We start from the raw sequence: 22,032 nt of genomic DNA on the forward strand, positions 1-22,032 counted from the left end.
AGTTAAAGTATAAAATCTAAAAATTTCTCTATGTATGTCCACTATACGGGTAAGAACGATCCCAGGCTATGAGACTTGGGTGGCGGTGGCTTTGGCAGGTAAGAGGTAGTAAAGGTGTGTAAAATTGTGTCTCAAATTAGGTATAGTATAAAGCTCAGTTTTCACTTATTTTATTAGTGCTAATCTAAGAAATCGCCTCGTCCGCAGCCAGACACTTAGTGCAGTTCCACCCACCTGCCAGACACCCTTAAAGTAGGGTTAATTTTAATTGTACTTTAGTTATAGTATAAAACCTGAATTTTGTATTTGTTACTTGGAGAACTATAAAATGATGTTTCCTCGGTAGACAGACAGTTTTGATAGTTCCCCTGTATTGCCACACACATTAAAGATCTAGTATAGGTGCGCGCGCGAGGGATATATGCGTAAGCGGGTGCGAGTGAGATAGTGCGTTCATGAATTAATCTTTAAATCAATAATCCAAAAATGTAGTTAATTACTGTTTAGACGTTTGTAAGCTTCATTTAAATATTTAATTTTGTAAACAATTTTTTATACTGTAAGGAAGGAAGAATTATTGTGGTAGTAAAACATTGAATGAAAAAGAAGTTTAATTATAATTATAGCCACTGAATACAAAGTAAAAAAATAATATTTTTAATCGGGTATTATTATTATTATTAAATTCAAAAAAGTAGTCAATTATTTTCATCGGTCTCGCCGATATCTTAATCGTCCTCACCACTGCTACTTCTGTCCGTGGATTCGTCGTCGTCAGTATCTCCTTCTTCGTCATTTTCTGTAATAAGTAAACCAAGTTAGCATAGTTATGAATAGTTTGAAATGTATCTAAAATAATTTGAAATCATAGTAACATACCTGACGAAGTTGTTAAAGAATCACTGACATAATTTGGTAGTTGATCCCCTTCAAACCATTTAAAATGGTATTGGTCATTTTCCAGTACCCAACCATTACTTTCTGTTCCATAAGAAGTTGGATTTTGTAGGTCAGCATTTTCCAAATAGTACAGATATAATTTGCTCGCAAAAATTGCTGTAATAATTCACTTTTACAAGGTGGTAAACTGCTAGCGTCGAAGTTTCGCAATTTTTTTCGAAGAGACTGTATACGAATCTATGAAGATTTGAAGTCTAGCTGCATCAACATCAATGATATTACGAATATTGTATATATTGCATATAAATTTTTGAATAATATTAAACACGTTTTTTTGTTCAACTTTATTTTCAATTAATTCACTGTCACCGAACCTAATGAAAGCTTCCTGGAATTCATCAGATTTTTTCAAAAGTTCATAAGGTTTTAATTTTCCATTCCTGAATAATGCAGGATTATAATCGCACCCTGTTATTGCATGGAATCCTGGTAAGCTTTGACAAACAGATTCTCCTAATTCTGCGTGTATCTTTGTTAGGTCCACGTATCTTAAGTTGTTTCCAGTTCCCGACAGAATCCAAACAAACGAATCATTTTTTAGGTGATGCATATGAGCAAGCATTAAAGCCCAAATGTCTGTATCAACACTTCGGATTACAATATTCGCTGGATAGTTGATGTTACACGCATGGTATATTATTTTTGTATCTGCTTCTTCATGTTCCGGGCATGACGGTTCTTCATCAATACTTGATGTAACTTTAGAATTATTAGATGTGAAAGAATGACATTTTCTAAAATTTACGTGTATAATCTTGTTACCAATAAATGACGCCAATTCATCAGTTGCCCAATGTAAAATAAAAAAATCCACAAGAGCTTTTTTAAAATTTGAATTTTTAGTTCTTTTTTAAAATCGCTTGGTCGCGATTGCTCAGGTCCAGTTATGTTGTACCCCAATTGTGCAGATTCAAACCGTTGAGAATGCTCATAATCTTTAATAGATGGTGTAAGGTATTGATCAAAGATTACATCGATTCTCAACGATTGTAATTGAGTAACCATTTGCAACATTTTTCTAGAAATACCTCCAATTTTTTTGGATCGTTTTTCATCGTGTTTCTCTAAACGCTTCATCAATGCTGATTTATCTGTTTTACAAATAGTTCCATCTATATGACACATTGACAATGGCACCGAGGTAATTACTTACGCCAGGACTTTCTTCATAAGTTATAGAATGTGATGTTCCTGATTCAGAAACTAAAACAGCTTGTTATACAGGCGGTAATTGAGATTGCTCTTGAGAAGTTGAAGGTTGCGGTTCTATTGATTGAGAAAATAAATTTTGCTCTGATGCTGTCGGAGATTCTGTTGTTGAGTTTGACTGAAGATAAGTTCTCTGCAACTACAATGGTTAATTCTTCATTTGCACTTCTTTTCTTACAACGTACACGTTCAGAAGTGTAATATTTTTTCATAAGTCCTGTGAACGCTTTATGACATTCCCGGTGATAACTCCCATCAGTATATTTATCAGGCAAAATAATGTTTTGTATTTGAGGTTATGTTTTTTTCTCACTTCCCAAATGGTGTGGCATTTCTTTAATGTCTCTTCAGAAAATAATGTTATTTTGCCATCGCTTTTTTACAAACAAAACAAATTAATTTGTTGCTTTCCTCTTCCATGACAACACTTTATTATTACAACTGGATCGCACTTATTTTATAAAATTTGCACAAATAAATAATAAAACTTTTGCTGTACGTATAACAATTCACTACAGTATACCACAAAAGGTCGCCGTGGACCGAGCGCACTATCTCACTCGCACCCGCTTACGCATATATCCCTCGCGCGCGCACCTATACTAGATCGTTAATGTGTCTGTCAATATAGGGGAACCATCAAAACTGTCTGGCTAATGAGGAAACATCATTTTATAGTTCTCCAAGTAACATATATAAAATTCAGGTTTTATACTATAACTAAAGTACAATTAAAATTAACCCTACTTTAAGGGTTTCTGGCAGGTGGTTGGAACTGCACTAAATGTCTGGCTGCGGACGAGGCGATTTCTTAGATTGGCACTAATAAAATATGTGAAAACTGAGCTTTATACTATACCTAATTTGAGACACAATTTTATACACCTTTACTACCTGTTACATGCCAAAGCCACCGCCACCCAAGTCTCATAGCCTGGGATCGTTCTTACCCGTATAGTGGACATACATAGAGAAATTTTTAGATTTTATACTTTAACTAAGGCCTGGCCGTCACGGGCTCTTAGACTATTTCGAACGATAGCAGAAGGTGTTTAATTATCAGGATCCCCGAAAAATTGTTACAGTATCAACGAGTTGTTAGTTTTACGGAAACTTTTTGTCTCGTTTTTATTTTTGCATATGCATTTAAATTTAAGTTTCATTCACTCTATAAATCAATTCATTTGATTTTGCCGGCCATTAATATATTAAATGTTCGATCTAGCATATTGAGCGCGAGATTGAAGCCCAAAGTCGACAAACTGATTGGACCCTATCATTGCAGCATCCAAAAGGGTATGTTCGAGCCGTTCAATATTTACAACAATCTTCCAATAATGCTACTTATAGTGTGTTGCTTTTACTCAGTCCAGAATGTGATGCAATTGGGCAGTGAAAATTGTTATGTTGCCCATGATATGATACTGATGATCAATAGATAGTCAACATTTCATTCATCGAACGTGTGATGTTGCCACTGCTCTCCAAATTTTGCCGAAGAACGTGATGCTCTTTAATTAAAAGTAATACTGCTGCAATAACTGCAGTTAGAACACACCCACAGCGTTTGGTTGAAGTGGCATATAACATAGAATTTGTTGAACACCTCTATAAGGTAACAGGATTGGCTTTCCATAATTCGATAGTCGACACTCGTTAGCTCGATACTTTAATTCGATATCGAACGCTCGATGATACAGTTTTGGTTTACGTATTTCAATTTGAGTACATTTTTCCCGTGTATCAAAAAGTGTTTCGAAAGTATATTGGAATCATCAAAATAATTTCAATAGGGAAAAGCGTTTGTTTGCTGACTCCTTAGCTTAAAATTATTCCTCAAAGCATTAAAAACTGTAGCTTACGAAAAGCAATTCGACACCTAATTTGGTAGACGTTAGATACAACGTTCAATACGACGCGACGAGATTTTGTGTTACGGAACGCAAAAACGATTATTTGATACTCGTTTTTGTTCGATATCGAATTACGGAAAGCCACCCCAGTTCTTTTGTTATAGAGTAGCTCCATAGTGCAAATACTAGCAGTTTCATAAGATCTAGCTTAATTGCTGCGCCAAGATCTGGCAAATGCAACCCCTAGAAGCTGCAGCCTCGACCCCGAGAGCGCAGAACACGAACACAGAACGTGATCAACCGTTTCTTCCTGCAACTCGCACTTCCTACATCTGCTGTTACTGACGAGTGCTAACTTTCAAGCATGTAACGCCAGAAAGCAGTGTTCAGTTAGTATGCCCATCGTGAGATTTCTCTAAAGAGATCTGAGCAACTTCGTGAGACTAATGTTGTATCACGTCTTTCCCGCTTGATGGATCATATGCGACTCCTGTCTCCTTTTGATTTCTCCCAAAACAGGAGCCGTATCGTCACTTACGATCATGTATCGACAACAATTTTTACTGAAGCGATAAAAATGAAGCTATACAATTATTTAAAAAAAACTATAATATTCCATAGTATGTAGGCGTTGTCTCTAGTTCAAATATTTCATTTAACCGATTCACCATTTCGGAGATATTGTAATTGCATTCGATCACGGATCGTATGTCACGATACGGCCCCAGTTAAGGACATCCACCGTCGATTCATCGAGTGCTGCTCCCTTCTTTGTCAACTCATCGACCTTTTCGTTACCTTGTTGTTGTTGTAGCGATACGGTTGCTCCCCGAATGCTTTGCGGAGTGTTATCGATGTAATGGTCCTTTGCCGGATACAGATCCGGTACGCTTCGCTACCACAGCACCATTAAGGTGCTAGCCCGACCATCTCGGGAACGATTTGTGTGGCCACATTAAACCTTCAGGCCATTCCCTCCCTCCCCACCACCAAGTTCCATGAGGAGGTTGGGGTCGCCAGAGCCTCGTCTGTTAGTGAAACAGGATTCGCCGCGGATAGGTGAGGTTGACAATTGGGTTTGGAGAAGTCATATATTGCGCCGGCAACCTGAAGGGTTGCGCTATACAGCCCCTTGAATCTGGTATTTTAGTCGCCTCTTACGACAGGAATACGTACCGCGGGAATATTCTGACCCCCTAACCCGCTGGGGGTTTCGTTACCTTCTTCCCCTAAAGTTCTTAGCATTCCAGGATATTCGTGATAAGTACGATGTGAGATTATTGCCTGACTATCAACATTTTTTTAAACGTGATTGCAGCTTAAGCACGCTTACTCCAGAACTTCTGCTCCTTCTTTACTGCTACAATTTCCGCCTGATAGACACTTCAGTGATCAGACAAATCGTTCTGCCATTTGCGCAACCTTGCGCCAACCCTCCGACTATTGTGGCTTCAAGATCTCTTTGGAAGCTCTGTCATGGGATAATGTAGTCCACTCGCCCTATATAAGTTGACTCTATACTGCTATAGTCATACGACCTATTCTTAAGCTGTCCGAAGCCTTAAACCTTATTTAAGTTGTTCACGCTGTGTATTTGACCATAAGGTCTGTAAGCGAGATGTGTACAATGGCAGGCAATACTACTGTCGGGTCAGTTTTTAGCGCAACCGTTATGCTAATCATTGATAATCTCGCCACAAAACCAATAGCGTGCCTCCAACTTGCCCTGCCCTCCTTAAGTCCACCGTAGTAGACGGCGCTATTGTACGCCTGCACTGCCCCGTTCTTCTTGGTCCCTGAATGGCGCTGATATCAGCGGTTTCCATCATCAACCAGCAAAGCATCTGTACCTTTCCCTGCAAGATTCCGGATATTTTAGGTATATGCCATCAAACTGTACTCCTTTAAACGTTTACCGTGGTCGAAACGAGACCTCATCTAAGGGTTGTTACCAAGTTTATTCATTGTACGCGTTTGTTACCCGTTACCACCACAGGCATGCCTTACTGCGGTTATATTCTCAGAAGAGGAACACCCTTTCTTGTGGTGGCTTCAAAGGTATATGTTTTTACTGCTCTTTATTCAGTTCATAGCGTAAAAAGTAGTCATATTACATCTGATAATCACGTTTATTTCGAGTCCTCAGGAAAAAAGGAATTACACATTTTACTACGCCGCACAGTGGGATGTTTTGAAGGAACATGTCAACAAATATAGTAAAAATACCAGTAAAATCAAACAACTCAATTAATATTCCAGATAAGTACTGAAAATATTTCAGAAAAATCTCGCTAAAACATAAATAAGTAGTTATATTGGAATGATCTTCAGTCATTCCTTGTCAAATTTGCTTTGAAAAAAAGCTGGTTTCGGCTTTGTGGCATCTTCAGGACGGTTTTTTTTGTATGCAGAGTAGCACAAAATACGATCTGAGTAGCAGTTTGATTTTGTCACAAGTTCTTTTAAAATATTCCAATGTGCGGCCATTACTTTGACTTCGATGCTTACAAAATATTTGGTAAGTATCTATATTACTTTTAATTTTCTTCTCTTTCACTTCTCGGAGTAAAAGTCGTCACCTTGTCGTAAGTTTGACAATCACGCTTATTTCAGGTCCACAAGCTGCTCAAAAAAAGGAGGGAAAATAGACAAATAAATAAAAATAATATTTTAGAATTAAAGCCGTGTTTTTAGGTTTTATAAATTTTTTATATATATTTCTTTGAATATTTTTTTTTTTAATATTATTATTACATATTAATTTGTATTTTTTGTATTGCATTTATCTTTTGTTTTAGATTTTTTTTGTATTTTTTTTAATTTTTTTTTTTAAGAAAAAGAAAGCTATGCTTTAAAAATAAAAAAATGGGTTACTTAAAACATAAAATAAGCGTAATTGTTTTAAACTTTTTACGTAAAAATTTTGCTTTGACTGCAACGACATGCCATGCCATGGTGAAATGCTTCCATGTTTCTTTTTTTTCATATTTCCATGTTTCATTTAGTCGTTGCAGCCTTACAGAGTTGCGCGTTTCTTAGAAGGTGCTTATGTTGTTTGGATGAGTGAATGGTTGTTTGGTTGTTGTGCGTGTACCATATGTGCGTACATACAGTGGAGTGCACATATACATATACATACATACACATATTTTGATGTATTTTGTTTATATATTTAACATATATAATTATAAAGTAAGCGAATTTTTGTTGTAATAGCCGATCTATTATTTCACATCGATGTTGTATTGTGTTTAAGTGTTTTTGCAAATTTTCTAAATTAAACAAGGAAAAATCGAAAAAAATTTAAACAAACCTTTAGTTAAAAAAAAAAAAAAAAACAGTTTTAAAATTTAAAAAATTAGAAATTATACATATGTATGTACCTTAGCTTGAAAAAAAATTGCATTTCTTTTTCAAAATTTTGTTTTCTTAAGTGGTTTGTCTTAAAATTTTCCTGCTAAATTGCAATTTTTCGTACAAATTAAAATAAAACATCATAATGCACAATTTTTTTAAATTTTAAGGTTTAGAATTTGTTCACATACTCTTCACATTTAATTTTTTGCAACTATAAAAGTTGGATACTGTATGTATATAAATGTAGTATGTATGCATGAATTTCACTAACATACATATATGTTTTTATCTACTAATTAGTATGTACATTCGCAGGTATGCATATATAAACTTTTTTAATATATACTGTTTACAAATTTTTATTTTCTATAGATTAAACTAAATCAATTTAAATACGTGTGGGTGTTTGTGTTTAAATTTTGTGTGCGCATGCGCATACGTTCGTGCAAAATTAAATTAAATTATTTAAATTAAATTAAGCTAACTAAAGCTATTCATAGCTAATAATAAATTAGGTATATTTTAAGCATCTTTTTTTTCTTTCCGAAAACCGTAGTGTCATTTTACATACATACATGGTTTATAGTACACACACATATTTACAATGTAGTCGGCACAATGCGCATGCGCAACGCATACATTTTGTTCATATTAACCATTTTTTTTGGGATTACTATTAGTACAAATAAAATTTTTATATTTGCATACTATAATACATATATGTATACATACATCCATCAAATACACACACATATGTAAACACGCATACACACAGCGAAAGCGACATAAGCACACTTACTTGAAAAGTGCAGTCATTGCATATATGTATAAAAATATTTTTTTTTTACATTTTCTCATATAATATGTATGTATATAAAAAATTGCTAGAAAATAAAATCGAAAATTGTTTTAGCGTAAAAACATCGAAAACAAAAAAAAAATTCAACAAAAACAAATTGTATGTATAGTTGAAGACTGGATTGTGTTGAGTATGTAGTATGTATGAATGTTTCATGTACATTTTGAAATTGTTTTTTTTTCTTTCTTTTTTTCTTTTTAACAATGCAACTGCGTGTGTATGTATGTATGTAAGAAAAAGAGTGTAAGCATGTGTGTAGATATATATTTTTTTACAATAAATGCATTCGTGTGCGTTTGTGTGTATGCACTTGCGCTGTTACTCTATTTTTTGCCGTTTTTATCATAGTATTGTCGAATAAACGCGTTGTGGAGAGGAGTGGGGAGTTACATTTTTTGTTTTTACTATACTGAACTTTTGTAAACTATTTATAAATTCAACACTTGTTTGTGTTTTCTTCTAATTATAAGTTTAGCATTCAAGTAAAAGCTGAGCTTTCGAATTTGTACTTTTTTTAATTTTTTTTTTTTTATATTTGGTTTACACTCATTTTCCACCCCTTTAATAAACTAACGTCTATTCTAGCAAATTGGTCATCATTTAGAGTATGTAAGTATTTACATGTGTAGGTGCTTCGTCAATTGTTTTAGCTAAACGACGCTAACTCCGCACGAATACGACGCAGGTTCATGCAAAACTCTGCTGCTGCACGGCAACTGTTACCACGCGCTGATTGTGTACATGCAGCTATTGCTTTTTCTATAATCCAACACTTTTCAAACTAAATCAAAACAACAACAAACACCATTGTTTGTTACCGCCTCATACCGCTCGTCCTCTTGCAGCAGTAGCAGCTATTCTTAAAGCATTAAACGTGAACGCGATTTTTTCAAACGTCCCGTCGCACCACCCAAACTACCACCATCACCATTCCAAGATTTAGATTTCGAACGAAAATGACGATATTCGCTATTGTAAGCTGGCTCCAACATGGGACGATATGCAATGGGTACACATAACTCTGAGTGTTGTTCGTAAAATTCTTTATAGCCATTATGCAGCAAATAGATTTCAGGATAATCTAAAGTTGGATAACAATTTGTATTATGTTCACGATCAGTACTGCGTAGAAATCGTGATAATTTTGGACCACGCTCCGATGAGAACTCGCAATGAAATATAATAATATTGCGACGTTTATCAACCGCTCTCAATTGAGCCTCTTCAGTCTTTTGTCTTGTAAGAAATTCAGCAATTATTTGCTCGTGTGTATAGAAATTCTCAGCACCAAGTATATGACCACCCTCGTATTCGTATGGGTAACGACAATCGATGATGCGATAATTGGATACAACATCATTGAATTCACCACGCACCAGACGTGCCATTGTATCGCAGGATATTGATTTCAAATCACGATGACGTCCTTCCATCAAAGGCAATGCAAATGGTTTACTAAAATCACCAATTAAATCGGGTTCATCAGTGCTGTCGGAGCGTGCTAACGCTGACATTATCTGAGCATCATTCATTGACATACTCTTACGCAAGGGAGGCGGGTGATGATGACTTGTTTTTATTGTCGTTGGTATCGTAGGCAAAGCAGCCAAAGACATAGACATCGAGACATCTAAATTCTCTTTTTCTGCTTCAACGCGATGTCGCTTAATTTGCACTGGAGAGTTCGTCTTTGATGGTGGCTCAGGACGTTTAAAACAATAATTGATTGCAGACATATTACGTTCAGTTGTTAGCATTTTCGTACCAAAAGGACTTGTTGCCAATTCTTGCACTTGTTTGAGCAGCGTCTCTGGGGTTTTAGGTGTTGGCAAATAGTTATCGGTCATGCTCAAGCAACGACGTACTGGTGGCCGACGCATTTCAGGTGTTCTCAATTGTTCCAATTGATCCAACAAAGGTGACTTGTGTTGCTCAATTGCATGTTGTTGGTGGGCGGGTGACAGTAGACTTTTAATTTGACCCATAAATAATGAGTCTAAATCGCTGGGTATTTTTGTTAGCGCAGCATTTGAAGCAGGAGAACGTGTTGAACTGACTTCCATCTCTAATAGATCCATATAATCATCTTCCATCGAAGATGAACCCATCGAACCCGATGATAGGCTATGATAAATGCGTAAACTTTTCGTAGGTGAAGACGTACTTGTGCTGCCATTATCAATATGTTGTAGCTTCTGCAGGCGTGTTGCTAATGTTTGTTGTTGATAACGCTGATTATTTGTATTATTGTAAAAGTCTTGTTGATATTTTGGTGTTTTAGGTTTTTCTAATATTTGTAAACGGCATGGTGAACCTTCTGGCGATAATAAGCGCATTTGTTGTGTTGGTGAGCCGAAAACAGTGGGACACAATCGTTGTTGTTGTTGATGTAGTTGAAGTTGTGCTAAATCTCCTTCATCATCATCATAAAAAGATAATGGATGATGATCCACAGCCATATCATGCAGCAGTGAACTATTATTCATCATTAAACTGTGATGTTGATGTTGTCGGCGGCGATTGGAGGTTGTGGCAGCAGCGTTATCATTGGAAGCGGTGTCAGCGACCGTATTCAAATCGTGTTGCATTTGACAACTAAAATGAAAACAAATAGAAGAACAATTTTTTGATTAGAAAACAATCAAATTGAAAATAGAAAAAAAGAAAAAAAACAATTGAAACAAAACAAATACAAGGAGCGATAGATAAGCACAGCAGCGGCAGGTATATATATTCACTTACAAACTCAACAAAAAATAATATCCTTTCGTATTCTGTGGTTCGGAAGTAGTGTTGGTACAGCAATAGCTGTAATACCAAATCGTAGTTGGCGGCATGCTTTGCGAGTTAAAAATGTACGACAAACCAACAAAAAGGACACACAAAATAGAACTGAATTGTAAAGTTGGACGACTACGAGTAGGGCAAACAACTCTGGAGCAAGGCAGGGCAGAGTAAAACAGAATAGAGGAAAGTATGCGCAGGCGCATATATGGCAGCTGGTGGATAGTATGTATGTGTTCAAGCCTGGATGTGTAAATGTGTGTTGCACTGCTTGCGCAGGCGGTTCATTCAACTTGAAAAGGCTGATGGCACAGTGTATGGTTTTGATGTTTTTTAGGTTCGTAAAAGAATAAATCAGAAAAGGTGAGAAACGAGGCTTAGGCACTTTGAACATTTTTAAAAAAGTATTCGAATTTTTTTACACGAAATTCTTTTTTAAAAAATCAAAGATTGTTGTTGTTTTTATTTTTATTTTCGGCCTTTCAAAAGTTATATCAAGAATAATATCCGAGCTCTAGGCCACACATATACATATATTTATTTTGTCGATATTTCGATTTCAATTAGAAATCATCTTCAGGGCTGTAAAAAAAAAAAATCAAAGATAACTAAATATAATTTTTTTTTTAAATAATATCAGTAAAATGAAAAATTAGGAAAAGTTTAAATTTAAAATTTAATTAAAGAATAAAAACAAATTTTTATCAATTTTTTTTTAGTTTTTATATTTTTTATTATTTTTAATTTTCGTTTCATAATTTTTTATTTGTTATTAAAACATAATACTTTCTTTTTAAGTATCACTTTTTTCTATTGATTTCTTTTTATATTTTTAATAAATTTTTTTATTTTTATATTATGTTTATGAATATTCATTTTTATTAAAAATTTGTTTATGATTTTTTTTTTCACTTTCTTATAATTTGTTCTTAATTTAAATTTTTTTATATTTTCCTGAATGTAATTATTTGTTTATATTGTTAATCCTTTAGCATAAAAAAATGGGATTTACTTAGTTTTCATTTAAAATTTATTTAAAAAGTAAAAATTATATGAAACTAAAAGTATGTAAAAAAAAATAATACCATTTTTAAAAATGTATATCAAAAAAAAAACATCAAGTAAGAAACTGAGCAAAAATTATTGCGAATAAACTTAAAGAAGTTATAAAAAACAAACAGTTAAGTATTAAAAACGATAACAGTTTTATAATTTTTGTTTGATTTAATTTTTTGAAGTTTTTATATTTATAATTTTTTTTTTACCTTTCAAAAATAGGTTTATTTAATTTGTACTACATATATATTAATTTATGTTTTATAGTTATTTACTCATTATCACTTATACTATTTTTTTTTTCAAATATTTATATGTTTACCTTTGGAGGGAAACAGAAAATTTTTAAATTTAAAAAATACTGAACAAAATTAAGCTACAAAAACAAAAGTTTCAATGAATTAAAAACATTTTAAATCTTGAAATTTTTGTATTTAAAGAACTTTGTTTTTTAATTTAAAAATATTTTATTTTTAATTAAGAATAAATTTAAGAATATTTTTAATAACATTTTTTTTTTTTTTTTACATTTTTAGCTTTTATAAGAAAGCAGAAAAATGTAAAATTTGATTTTATTTTAATTTCTATTTTTTGTTATTTTAAGACTTAATAAAAGAAATTAAAAACACTCAAACAAATAAGTTTTCGATTTCTGGTTTTCTAAGTTTAAAAAAAAAATATATTTTTTTACTATAATTTTTTTTTTTGTTATTTAACTTTTTTACTATTATATTTTAAGTTTTTGTGAGTTATTACTATAACTATATTATTAGCTGTGTTTGTTTTTTCACATCTATATACGTTTACGCTTAAACTTTATATGGACTGCTAAGCGACAAACTTTAAATACACCTCTGAAATTGCTACGCATAAAATTAGTACTACTAAATTTCAATACGCATTATACTCAGATGTAACTGAAATATGCGGCCACCGTGGTGTGATGGTAGCGTGCTCCGCCTACCACACCGTATGCCGTGGGTTCGCACCCCGGGCAAAGCAACATCAAAATTTTAGAAATAAGGTTTTTAAATTAGAAGAAAATTTTTCTAAGCGGGGTCGCCCCTCGGCAGCAAGCGCTCCGGGAGTATTTCTGCCATGAAAAGCTCTCAGTGAAAACTCATCTGCCTTGCAGATGCCGTTCGGAGTCGGCATAAAACATGTAGATCCCGTCCCGCCGATTTGTAGAAAAAAAATAGGAGCACGACGCAAATTGGAAGAGAAGCTCGGCCTTAGATCTCTTCGGAGGTTATCGCGCCTTACATTTATTTTTTTTTTTAACTGAAATATGTGTCCATGTTTCACCCTCTACACTAATTCCATGTATCTATGCGCGTCCACTATCTATCACAACTGATTCAGCTATATGTTATACACAGAAATACAACAGAGGGTTGTGTCTCCGCTTTTCGGTACACCCTGTAGATGTAGCTAGTTGTTTAACCACTGCCGCTAGATGGGTCTCCTAAGCATTATCTAAGCGAGGATAGGCGTTTTTTTTTTCACGCGCAAACGAAACGTATACGCGTGTAAAAAAAAACACGGCTATTATCACTTAACAAAGATATAACCAATTTTCTGCATTCTTTATCAAATTTGCACACTGTGTGCCACCCGACGACACGCAAGCGCAGTTGAAATCATCCACACGTATACACAAATACACCAGCAAATATATATTTATTTTTTTATGGTATCAAATAGTAAAATGATAGCGAGGAACTATAGCCTGACTGCGATCGCCCTCTGCTGTTGGTGTTGGCGATAGTGGTAGAGCTGGTGCTGGTTCTGGTGCTGCTTTTAGAGGCGGCGGTGGTGGTAAATATTCATACATGCATACATAGGTACATACATTTATTACATGAACACCACAGCCATATTAAAACGGAAAATGCTACCCACAATCAGACCAGCTAGGATGGATTGCATGTGCTAGTGAGGGTTGTTTTGCAGAGCAACAACAACAGCTGCAGTATGCGCCAGCAGCAGCCAAGTCTACAAGGAGCGTTTATTACACCACATCACATACACAATGTAATATTCAAGTAGTACTGTACCCATAGAGCTCTACGAGAATAATCAAGCAATGTTAGCTCGCGTTGAAATTGAACGAACAACAAAAAAATATAAGAATAATAAATGCAATAACAACAATAACAAAACAAAAAGAACGAAAGACTGTATAAAGTCTGATATTGATCGATAATGTGGAAGAAGTGGGCCGGCAGAGTGCTGTTTAGAGCAGGGGACGTGCTATTAAGAAGGACGCGGGATTGAGCGCAGAGCACAAAGTTTTTGGTGTACGAATACAAACATTATTGAATACAATAATACACTGCAACTAATATATATCTATGTAATTAAGTATGAAATTCTTTAAATTTAATGCAATGTAAGTACAAAATTAGAGACGTCACCAGCACACAGCGACACAATTGGAACACACGCAGATGTTATGGCCGGCTGGTTGCCTGACTTGGCCATTGACACAACAGTAAACAAATAAGAAACAACAAAAAAGCGAAGTATGTACGAAAAATGGAAAGAGAAAAGAAAAATGCTTGTTGATTGACTGACTGACTGCTGGTTCCGTCCCGTAAGAACGCGGAAGGAACAAGAAAATGCCCAACGACGCGAGTAAATGCATGCACATGCAATACGGTCAAATGCAGTGACGACAATTACGTCAGGCTGTGGTCGCACAAACATACAATACTATAAAAGTAATTCCCTAAGAATTTTAAGCAAATTGCTAATGAAAACAAAAAACGAAAAACTCTTAAGTCACGCTGTATGCACAACATAAATACTTGCAAGGGGAGAAAAGAAGAGAAGCAAATGTGCGAGCCCAGTTAAATTGTAAATTGTAAAAAAAAAAACTTAAATAAATTAAGAGATATAAAAAACACCTAAAGGTATCAAGGTTGTGCGCAATAACATAAAATGCCAAGAAGCAGCGGAAATGTGTATTATTATTAGGCCAGGTCGTTAACTTAATAAGGAAGTTGGGAGTGTATATGTAGATGAAGTAGAAGCAGGTAGAAAAGAAGCAAATAAGAATGCAAACAAATGTAGAGTACCGTAAACCGCCTCCATCACAGTCGAAAGCCCGTGGCGACGTGCATAGGATATGGAACTACTGCAATAAAAAACAAACGCTTAACTGACTTTGTACTTTTGAAATAGGTTGGTGTTTGTTATGAGAAGTATTACATTCTGCTGCAATACGCCTTCCAGGGTTGATGCACTACTCGGACGTCATACATATACTTTGGAGGTTTTTTAGTCTTTTTTGAAGTACATACGTTTAGTTTTTTATTTTGCGCCCAGATATCAGAGCAATTAGACGAGGGCTTACATAAGGCCCTATATGGTACGACTTCGATTCAGGGGGGTTCAAGGAGTTTACAGGCGCAACCGCAAACCACGCCTACCCGAGGGGAATCCTGTTACAAATATGAAAGTATACACATATTTAGCAGGCGAGGCTCTGGCGACCAGTAGTTCCTCATGGAACTTGAAGGAAAGGGGCGGCTTGACATAGATCATGTTACAAAAATGAATATTTTGCAGGTGAGGTTGTGGGGACGCCTAGTTCCTTACGGAGGAGGGCTGACCTAGATTTGAAGTAGTCATATCAAATCGTTTCCGTGACAGTTGGGCGAGTACTCTAATCGCACTAGTTTCCGATACTAGCCGGATATATATATGTCGAGCAAAGAATTATAAACATCGATAAAACTCCCCCAAAACTTCCGGGAGTCTGTATATCTCCAACACAACAAAAACAACTATAAAGTGTGTAACAATACTTTCAAATATAATAAAGCGGAAGTGTTGAATTTACCATCGACATACAAACATATATGTACATGTATGCATACGTAAAACGCCAAACAAAAGAAAAAATTAAAAAAAAAAAGAAAAATTAAAAAAAAAAAAGAAAAATTTATTAAATAATAAAAGTGAAAAAATTGTTATGTACTGTGTGTGTGTAACGATACAAAGAATACTTGCAACAAAAGAGGCAATACATAACAAGCCACAAAGAACTCTTACTTTCTTTTAAAGCTTATTAAATGACTAGAAGGACTGGCCAATCAACTAAGCAGTCAACCAGTCAGCGGTTGGGGCTCACTCACTGCCTCACGTAAGGTGGTGCTGTCATGATTGTAGCTTTATGAAAAAGGTAAACATGGCATAACAACAACTTCGTTGAAATGAAGTTCAAGTTCAGCATTGCTTACGGTTTGGCTGGCTTGCATATTAACTTAGCGAATATGAACTTGGCGCACGCAACTAGCGGCAACGTTGAATGTGGATGGAGTGTGATGCTCCAATGGAGTATATAGTGTGAGTTATAATGTAATTTTTGATTTTTATGTGGTAGGTTTTTGGGAATTGCAAGGCATGGGATTACAAGGCAATTAAAGAATGAACCTTTAAAAATGGCTTGTGCTAGAACTTCATATCCCACCTCGATTTATGTTACAAATTTAAATTATCGGAGTAACTTTACACAATCACAACAAATACACGGTCATCATCTTTGTAATGATAAACAATAGTTGGTCCTTGCGTTAAAAACTTGACTGACCTCCGAAAAAGTCTAGGTATACAGTAAAATGGAAATTGGACGTAAAGACCCCTGCAAAGTTGACATAGTCATAATGCTTTGATTATAACCATATTTGTTGGCATCGATTAATGGTGGCTTAACCTAAAAAATATGATAGTTTCATAAAAGGGAAGAAAATAACAAATTGCACACTTATTAAGTCACTCAGTCAAAACGTATCCAAAACAAAAATGTAAATATCAAAAAAGTTAATGAATTCATTCATCACCTCAAAGATTTAGAGGTTATGGCTATGGCGAAAAACAAAAAATCAATTGCTTGGATATGGTATGACTATGGCTGGGGCGTTGTTGTCTGCCACCATTGGCCAATTACAAAAAGGTTGGTTGGATCAGATGTTTTATATGGATACGGATATGGCATGTTTGCCAGGACCTTCAGTATCGAAACAATCCAAATTTATGACGGTCTAAGAAAAATCACTACTGCAGCATTCTTAAAACATTTGGGGGTTCTTTAGCTATTACAGCAATTAAAAAATTCAACTCAAACACTGAAATGGTTTTATAAAAAATAACCACAAAAACAAAAACAAAATTTTTGGGATTTTTTTGGTAAAATAAAATTTGCTAGTGGAAAGGCAGCCAAAAGAACCTTTTCTTTTTGATATGTTCAATTCCCGTTGCTCGGCATCACAGTCCATCCCGACAACTGATTTAATAATGTATATACATATTTTATAATATAATTTTGTTCAATTTGTTTGCTTCTGTAATTTATCTGTAATCCGTACTATATTTAGTCTGATTGTTAAATTCGTAGACTAATAAATAAATAAATAAATTGGTATTCAAGGGATTTAAATTATAAAATACGTGAAAGTTATTATATGTATGCAGGTCAGAGCTTCCTGTCACAAAAACACAAGTCTAGTAAAGCACTTCTCACTATTTCATTTTTCAGGAGATGTTTAACTTCTATTACGAAACTTGTTGTATATTTTGTGAAACGGACTCCAGCTTACAAATATAGGCCAGGTAGCTCTGTTGCTTTGTAAACGTTTCCAATTAGAACGTGTCAGTTAGATTTTGTTACCTACTCAGCCGCAATAGAGCAATTCTTTCTAAAAATTCATTTTATGCGCTAATTTTTGGCAATTGACCGGATATAGGTGTAGAGTTGTGGCGGTTTATCAAGTCCTATATTGTTTTTAAGGGTCTTAATGGATACACTGGTTCATAAATTACATTCAAAATTATTATATTAACACCAGGGGTCCAAAAGATAAAAAGTTTCCGCCAGTATGGGGTCAACATATTTAAATCAAAGCCAACATACGTTGTACTTATGAACATCATATGCCAGAGCTCCACGATAAAAATCAGACAAGTTTGTAGCTTTTTTTAGTGGAATCTAACCTCTCGTTAAACCTTCTAAGGAAAAGGCGCAATCCATGTAAAACAATATCAGCACTCTTGACTAAAAACACTAACAACGGAGTGATGCCATTTTTGAATGTAGTGTAAGTGGAAATATAAAGTTTGATTCCTTTTTTACCTTTGTTACTTAGGGTCTTGGTGAATTATGCTAACGAAATATGGACTCGGAATCATAAGGACATACCTATTCAGACTATGTGAGGCCCTTACGGATCAGCCAGTTCAACATCACGTGGCACACTTTGATATATGTACATATAACCGAAGGGATTCTTCTCCCGTCATAAATCAATTTACTAATTGTTTGTCTTGACTAACGTTATGAAAAGTTAATGTGAGAAAATAGCTGACTTCCTTCATTAAGGAAAACTTACATTTTATTTACACGGAGTGTGACAAATAAATTCCATATACTTTGTTTTGTATCGCTAAGACTGAATTTACCTTATTGTTTTCGAGAACAATAGGCGTCGTTTGACACCTATTTTGATATTTCTGGACGCGTTTGGACTATTACAAAAATTTCAATTTCTGCTTTTGGATTCGTTGTACTCAATCCAAATTGAGTCTTTGGACACCTCTCCAGATCTCTTAGGACGAGTTTTAACAGCTGAGAGCTTAAGTAAAGAATCACCCCAAAGGGAGGTCCAGTCACCTGCTGTAGAGTTCTGGCTTAACATTCTACGGTAATAGTCTAGTTGAGGGGTCGACTGCTAATAACCTACCAAAAATAGCGAGTGAGGTGTCAAAAGACGCGTATTAATCTCGAGAACAATAATCCGAATGCGGAAAAGAAAAATTTTATTTCTGTCCGGAGATATTTGCAGTTGAAGTTGGCGATTTCCATGTGGTTGTTGTTGTGTTAGTACCCACAAAAAAAATTGTGCATCACCGTGGCGGTAGCCACGGTTATACCACACACCCGGACTTGGCAGGACGTAGCCCAGGGTTATTTTTTATAAGCGCGGCAGAAGGCCGCCAACTCAGAAAGGTGTTCTGCGCAAAAATACTATGGATACGACCCCCGGTTTCGGAGGTACCCGCGGGTCTTTTTTCGGGTTTTCGTTAATATCTTTTGAACGAGTTAATATTTTTATTTTCCGCCTTCGGATTATTAATACTGATGACAATACGCGTCGTTTGACACCACTCTCGATATTTTTGGTAGCGTATTAGCAGTCGACCCCTCAACTAGACTAACCCATTCTACACTTTAAATGCTCTATCGCTCCATTCAAATGCAAGTTTTTTTTTTTTTTATATGAAACTTACTTTGTATATTCCATGGCCATATCGCCGCTATTCTCTTCGGCAATTGTGTCCCACATCATTTTAATTTTCTTCTATAAATTTTGTTTGTACTTAATTGCAGGTTTAAAAACTTCTTGCGACACCAAAGGGCGATGTCGGTCGTTAATTTTCTTTTTGAAAATAAATATTGCGGCCGGACAGGATCATGAAATTGTTACAGCACAATTTCGAAACGCTATCTTGACGCTGCAACTCCCTCGCTTTTTACTGGACGTCGTCGTCGTTGACGTTCACGTGCTGCTTTTTCTTCATCAGTTTTAAAATTGCATGTTTTTTTTAATTAAATTTTTTCTCACAGATTCATGTGTAGGTACTTTGCTATTTTATTGCAGTCCTTTCTTCTCTTGCCGGCCAAATGGCTTTTAATAAACTTTTGCACTTGGTTATCTAAATATTCACACAAATTTCTTGCATTTATTTTTGGTGTTAATAAAATGTCCATCTCTTTGCAGTTTTATTACGTTTTTTTATTGCCCTTCTCCCACATATTGAAGTACTTAATATAAACCACATATGTTTTGTTGTAAATTTTTCTTTTCTTGTTCTTCGCACTACAGTATATTCTTCAATATTGCTTTTAGTCCCGTTTTGTTGTTTATCATAATTATTGTTGTTAATGGTATGTTTTGAATAACTAATAAATTTTTTAATCCACATAAAATCGGTTAGTAATTTTGATGGCTACAAGGCGCACGGCAAACCGCAAATATGCAAACCCAAATAACACCAAAACACCAAAGCGGAAAAACTCGTACTAATGCACTCAATGCACTGCTTTCGCATTTTATACGAATTTTGAAGGGCGCTCTTTTTACTAAATTCACTCAATTTCGCTGCTGGCGTATCAAAAGAGAAATAAATGTGCTGCTACCATGCCAACAACAATGTAAAGGGAAACGAGTGTGAAACTCGTATCTCATTACAAAAACAATTCTTTGATTTTAACTCAATGTAGAGAACGTCAAAAAAAACTGGGAGAGAGCAAAATTGGGAAAAATGAGAGCATGTTTAACATATCACTCGACTTTTGCAGATGGATGAGTGCAATAGCAATAAAAACACAACAACAAAACAAAAGTAAAGCACCGCCGAAAGGAAGACCGACAAGTGGAAATGGCAAGCAATATGAGCGAAAAGTGAAGAAAATTGCGCGAAAGATGAAGAAAAGGATGCTGCTATGATTTTTTTTTTCGTGAGGCAAGCAGCATACAGCAGGATATGGCGCCACATTGGGATTATACAAACATATGCAAGCATGCGTGTGTGTGTGGCTACTGCTTGATTGGACTTCGAACATTTCTGGAAGATCTTCGCCACTCTTCTGACAAGTCATGTGGAATATTGAATGCTTCGGCCAGCTACATATGTACGTTGAAGCCAACTCAGCTGATCGTACAGCTGACTGCCCTGCACGCGTACACTTTAACCCACGGCTTAAAACGAAAAAAGTGATGTACCTTTTTATAAACTCTAAATACAAAAACACTTGTTGTTATAATTCCACAGTAACACTTTAAATTATATTAAATAACACTTTGAACAATAAAACAAATGCAAAACGTTCACAAAATTCACGAATTCACAAACTTAATGCCAGTCAAAAATCTCTGCTAGAAATGAAAGAGGCTGAGAACGGCGTGCAGTTGACGATGGTAAATGTCAAACATTTTTAATAAAGAAGAATGCAAATTGGTAAAAAAAAGAAGGCATACAAGAATGAAGGTTGAGTTTTTGCCCGATGAATTTGCGCCTTTTATCACAGTGAATTCTTGGTACTAGCGTAATGGCCGCTGTATATTTGTTATTGTACCAACTGTGTATACATATTTTTTGACACTCCGGCGCTCAAACGCTCTGCACGCACAATTCTGCTGTTCAATCTTTACCAATTTTGTGTTTGTTTTTGTTTTTTTGCTATACAGTTGTTTTAATTATTCCGCCGTTTATTCCTTCGAAGGTCAGCAGATTTTTCTTCCATCCTCTTCGTCATATCCTTTCGTAAGTCAACGCCGCTGCCAAACTCAGCTGTGATCCCTTTCATTTATTTACATGCCTTACCTCTTTGCTCACAAATGTTAATAGCAACAAAAAGTGTAGCAACAACAACAATTCCTCGGTCGTTATAATCAGTTTCAGATCAGATCATATGGGTGGCCATCAGTGTTACCGTTTCTCTCCATATACTTGAAAGTTGATACGTATTTATACTAATTTTCGAAGATTAACAATTCAGTAGATAGCCCAGATACGAATCCGTATTTAAAATAGTGAAGAGGGGCAATCTTGCCGGAGTCATTCTAGACAGCAAGTTGTCGTGGAAGCTCAACCTTTAAAAAAATAAATGTAAGGGGCGATAACCTCCGAAGAGATTTTAGGCCGAGCTTCTCTTCCAATTTGCGTCGTGCTCTTAATTTTCCTTAGAAATTGGCCGGGCGGGACCTACATGTTTTATGCCGACTCTGAACAGCATCTGCATGGCAGATGAGTTTTCACTGAGAGCTGTTCATGGCAGAAATACACTCGGAGCGCTTGCCAAACACTGCCGAGGGACGACGCCGCTTAGAAAAATTTTCTTCTAACTGAAAAACCTTTTTTCTAAAATTTTGATTATGCTTTGCCTGGGGT

General features: G+C 35.3%; 1 protein-coding gene across 4 annotated transcripts; it reads right to left on the reverse strand.

Annotated features, from left to right (window-relative positions):
- Nucleotides 1–6,075: 6,075 nt before the first annotated feature.
- stg (string) lies at nt 6,076–21,279 on the reverse strand. Of its 4 annotated transcripts, none has more exons than XM_067760714.1 (3): nt 21,120–21,279; nt 19,369–19,794; nt 6,076–10,833 (listed from the first exon to the last, which is right to left on the reverse strand). In XM_067760714.1, exons 2-3 carry the CDS (start codon nt 19,425–19,427, stop codon nt 9,099–9,101), a joined length of 1,794 nt encoding a protein of 597 aa, XP_067616815.1. In that variant the 5' UTR covers nt 19,428–19,794; nt 21,120–21,279; the 3' UTR covers nt 6,076–9,098. The 4 variants fall into 4 exon arrangements, with proteins under 4 accessions (XP_067616815.1, XP_067616814.1, XP_067616812.1 ...); XM_067760713.1 differs by lacking the exon at nt 21,120–21,279 and adding an exon at nt 20,920–21,065; XM_067760711.1 differs by lacking the exon at nt 21,120–21,279 and adding an exon at nt 20,865–21,020 and having other exon boundaries at nt 19,369–20,041.
- Nucleotides 21,280–22,032: the final 753 nt, after the last annotated feature.

Source organism: Eurosta solidaginis, chromosome 1 (assembly GCF_040869045.1).
Source record: "Eurosta solidaginis isolate ZX-2024a chromosome 1, ASM4086904v1, whole genome shotgun sequence".
NCBI classification, from domain to species: domain Eukaryota; kingdom Metazoa; phylum Arthropoda; class Insecta; order Diptera; family Tephritidae; genus Eurosta; species Eurosta solidaginis.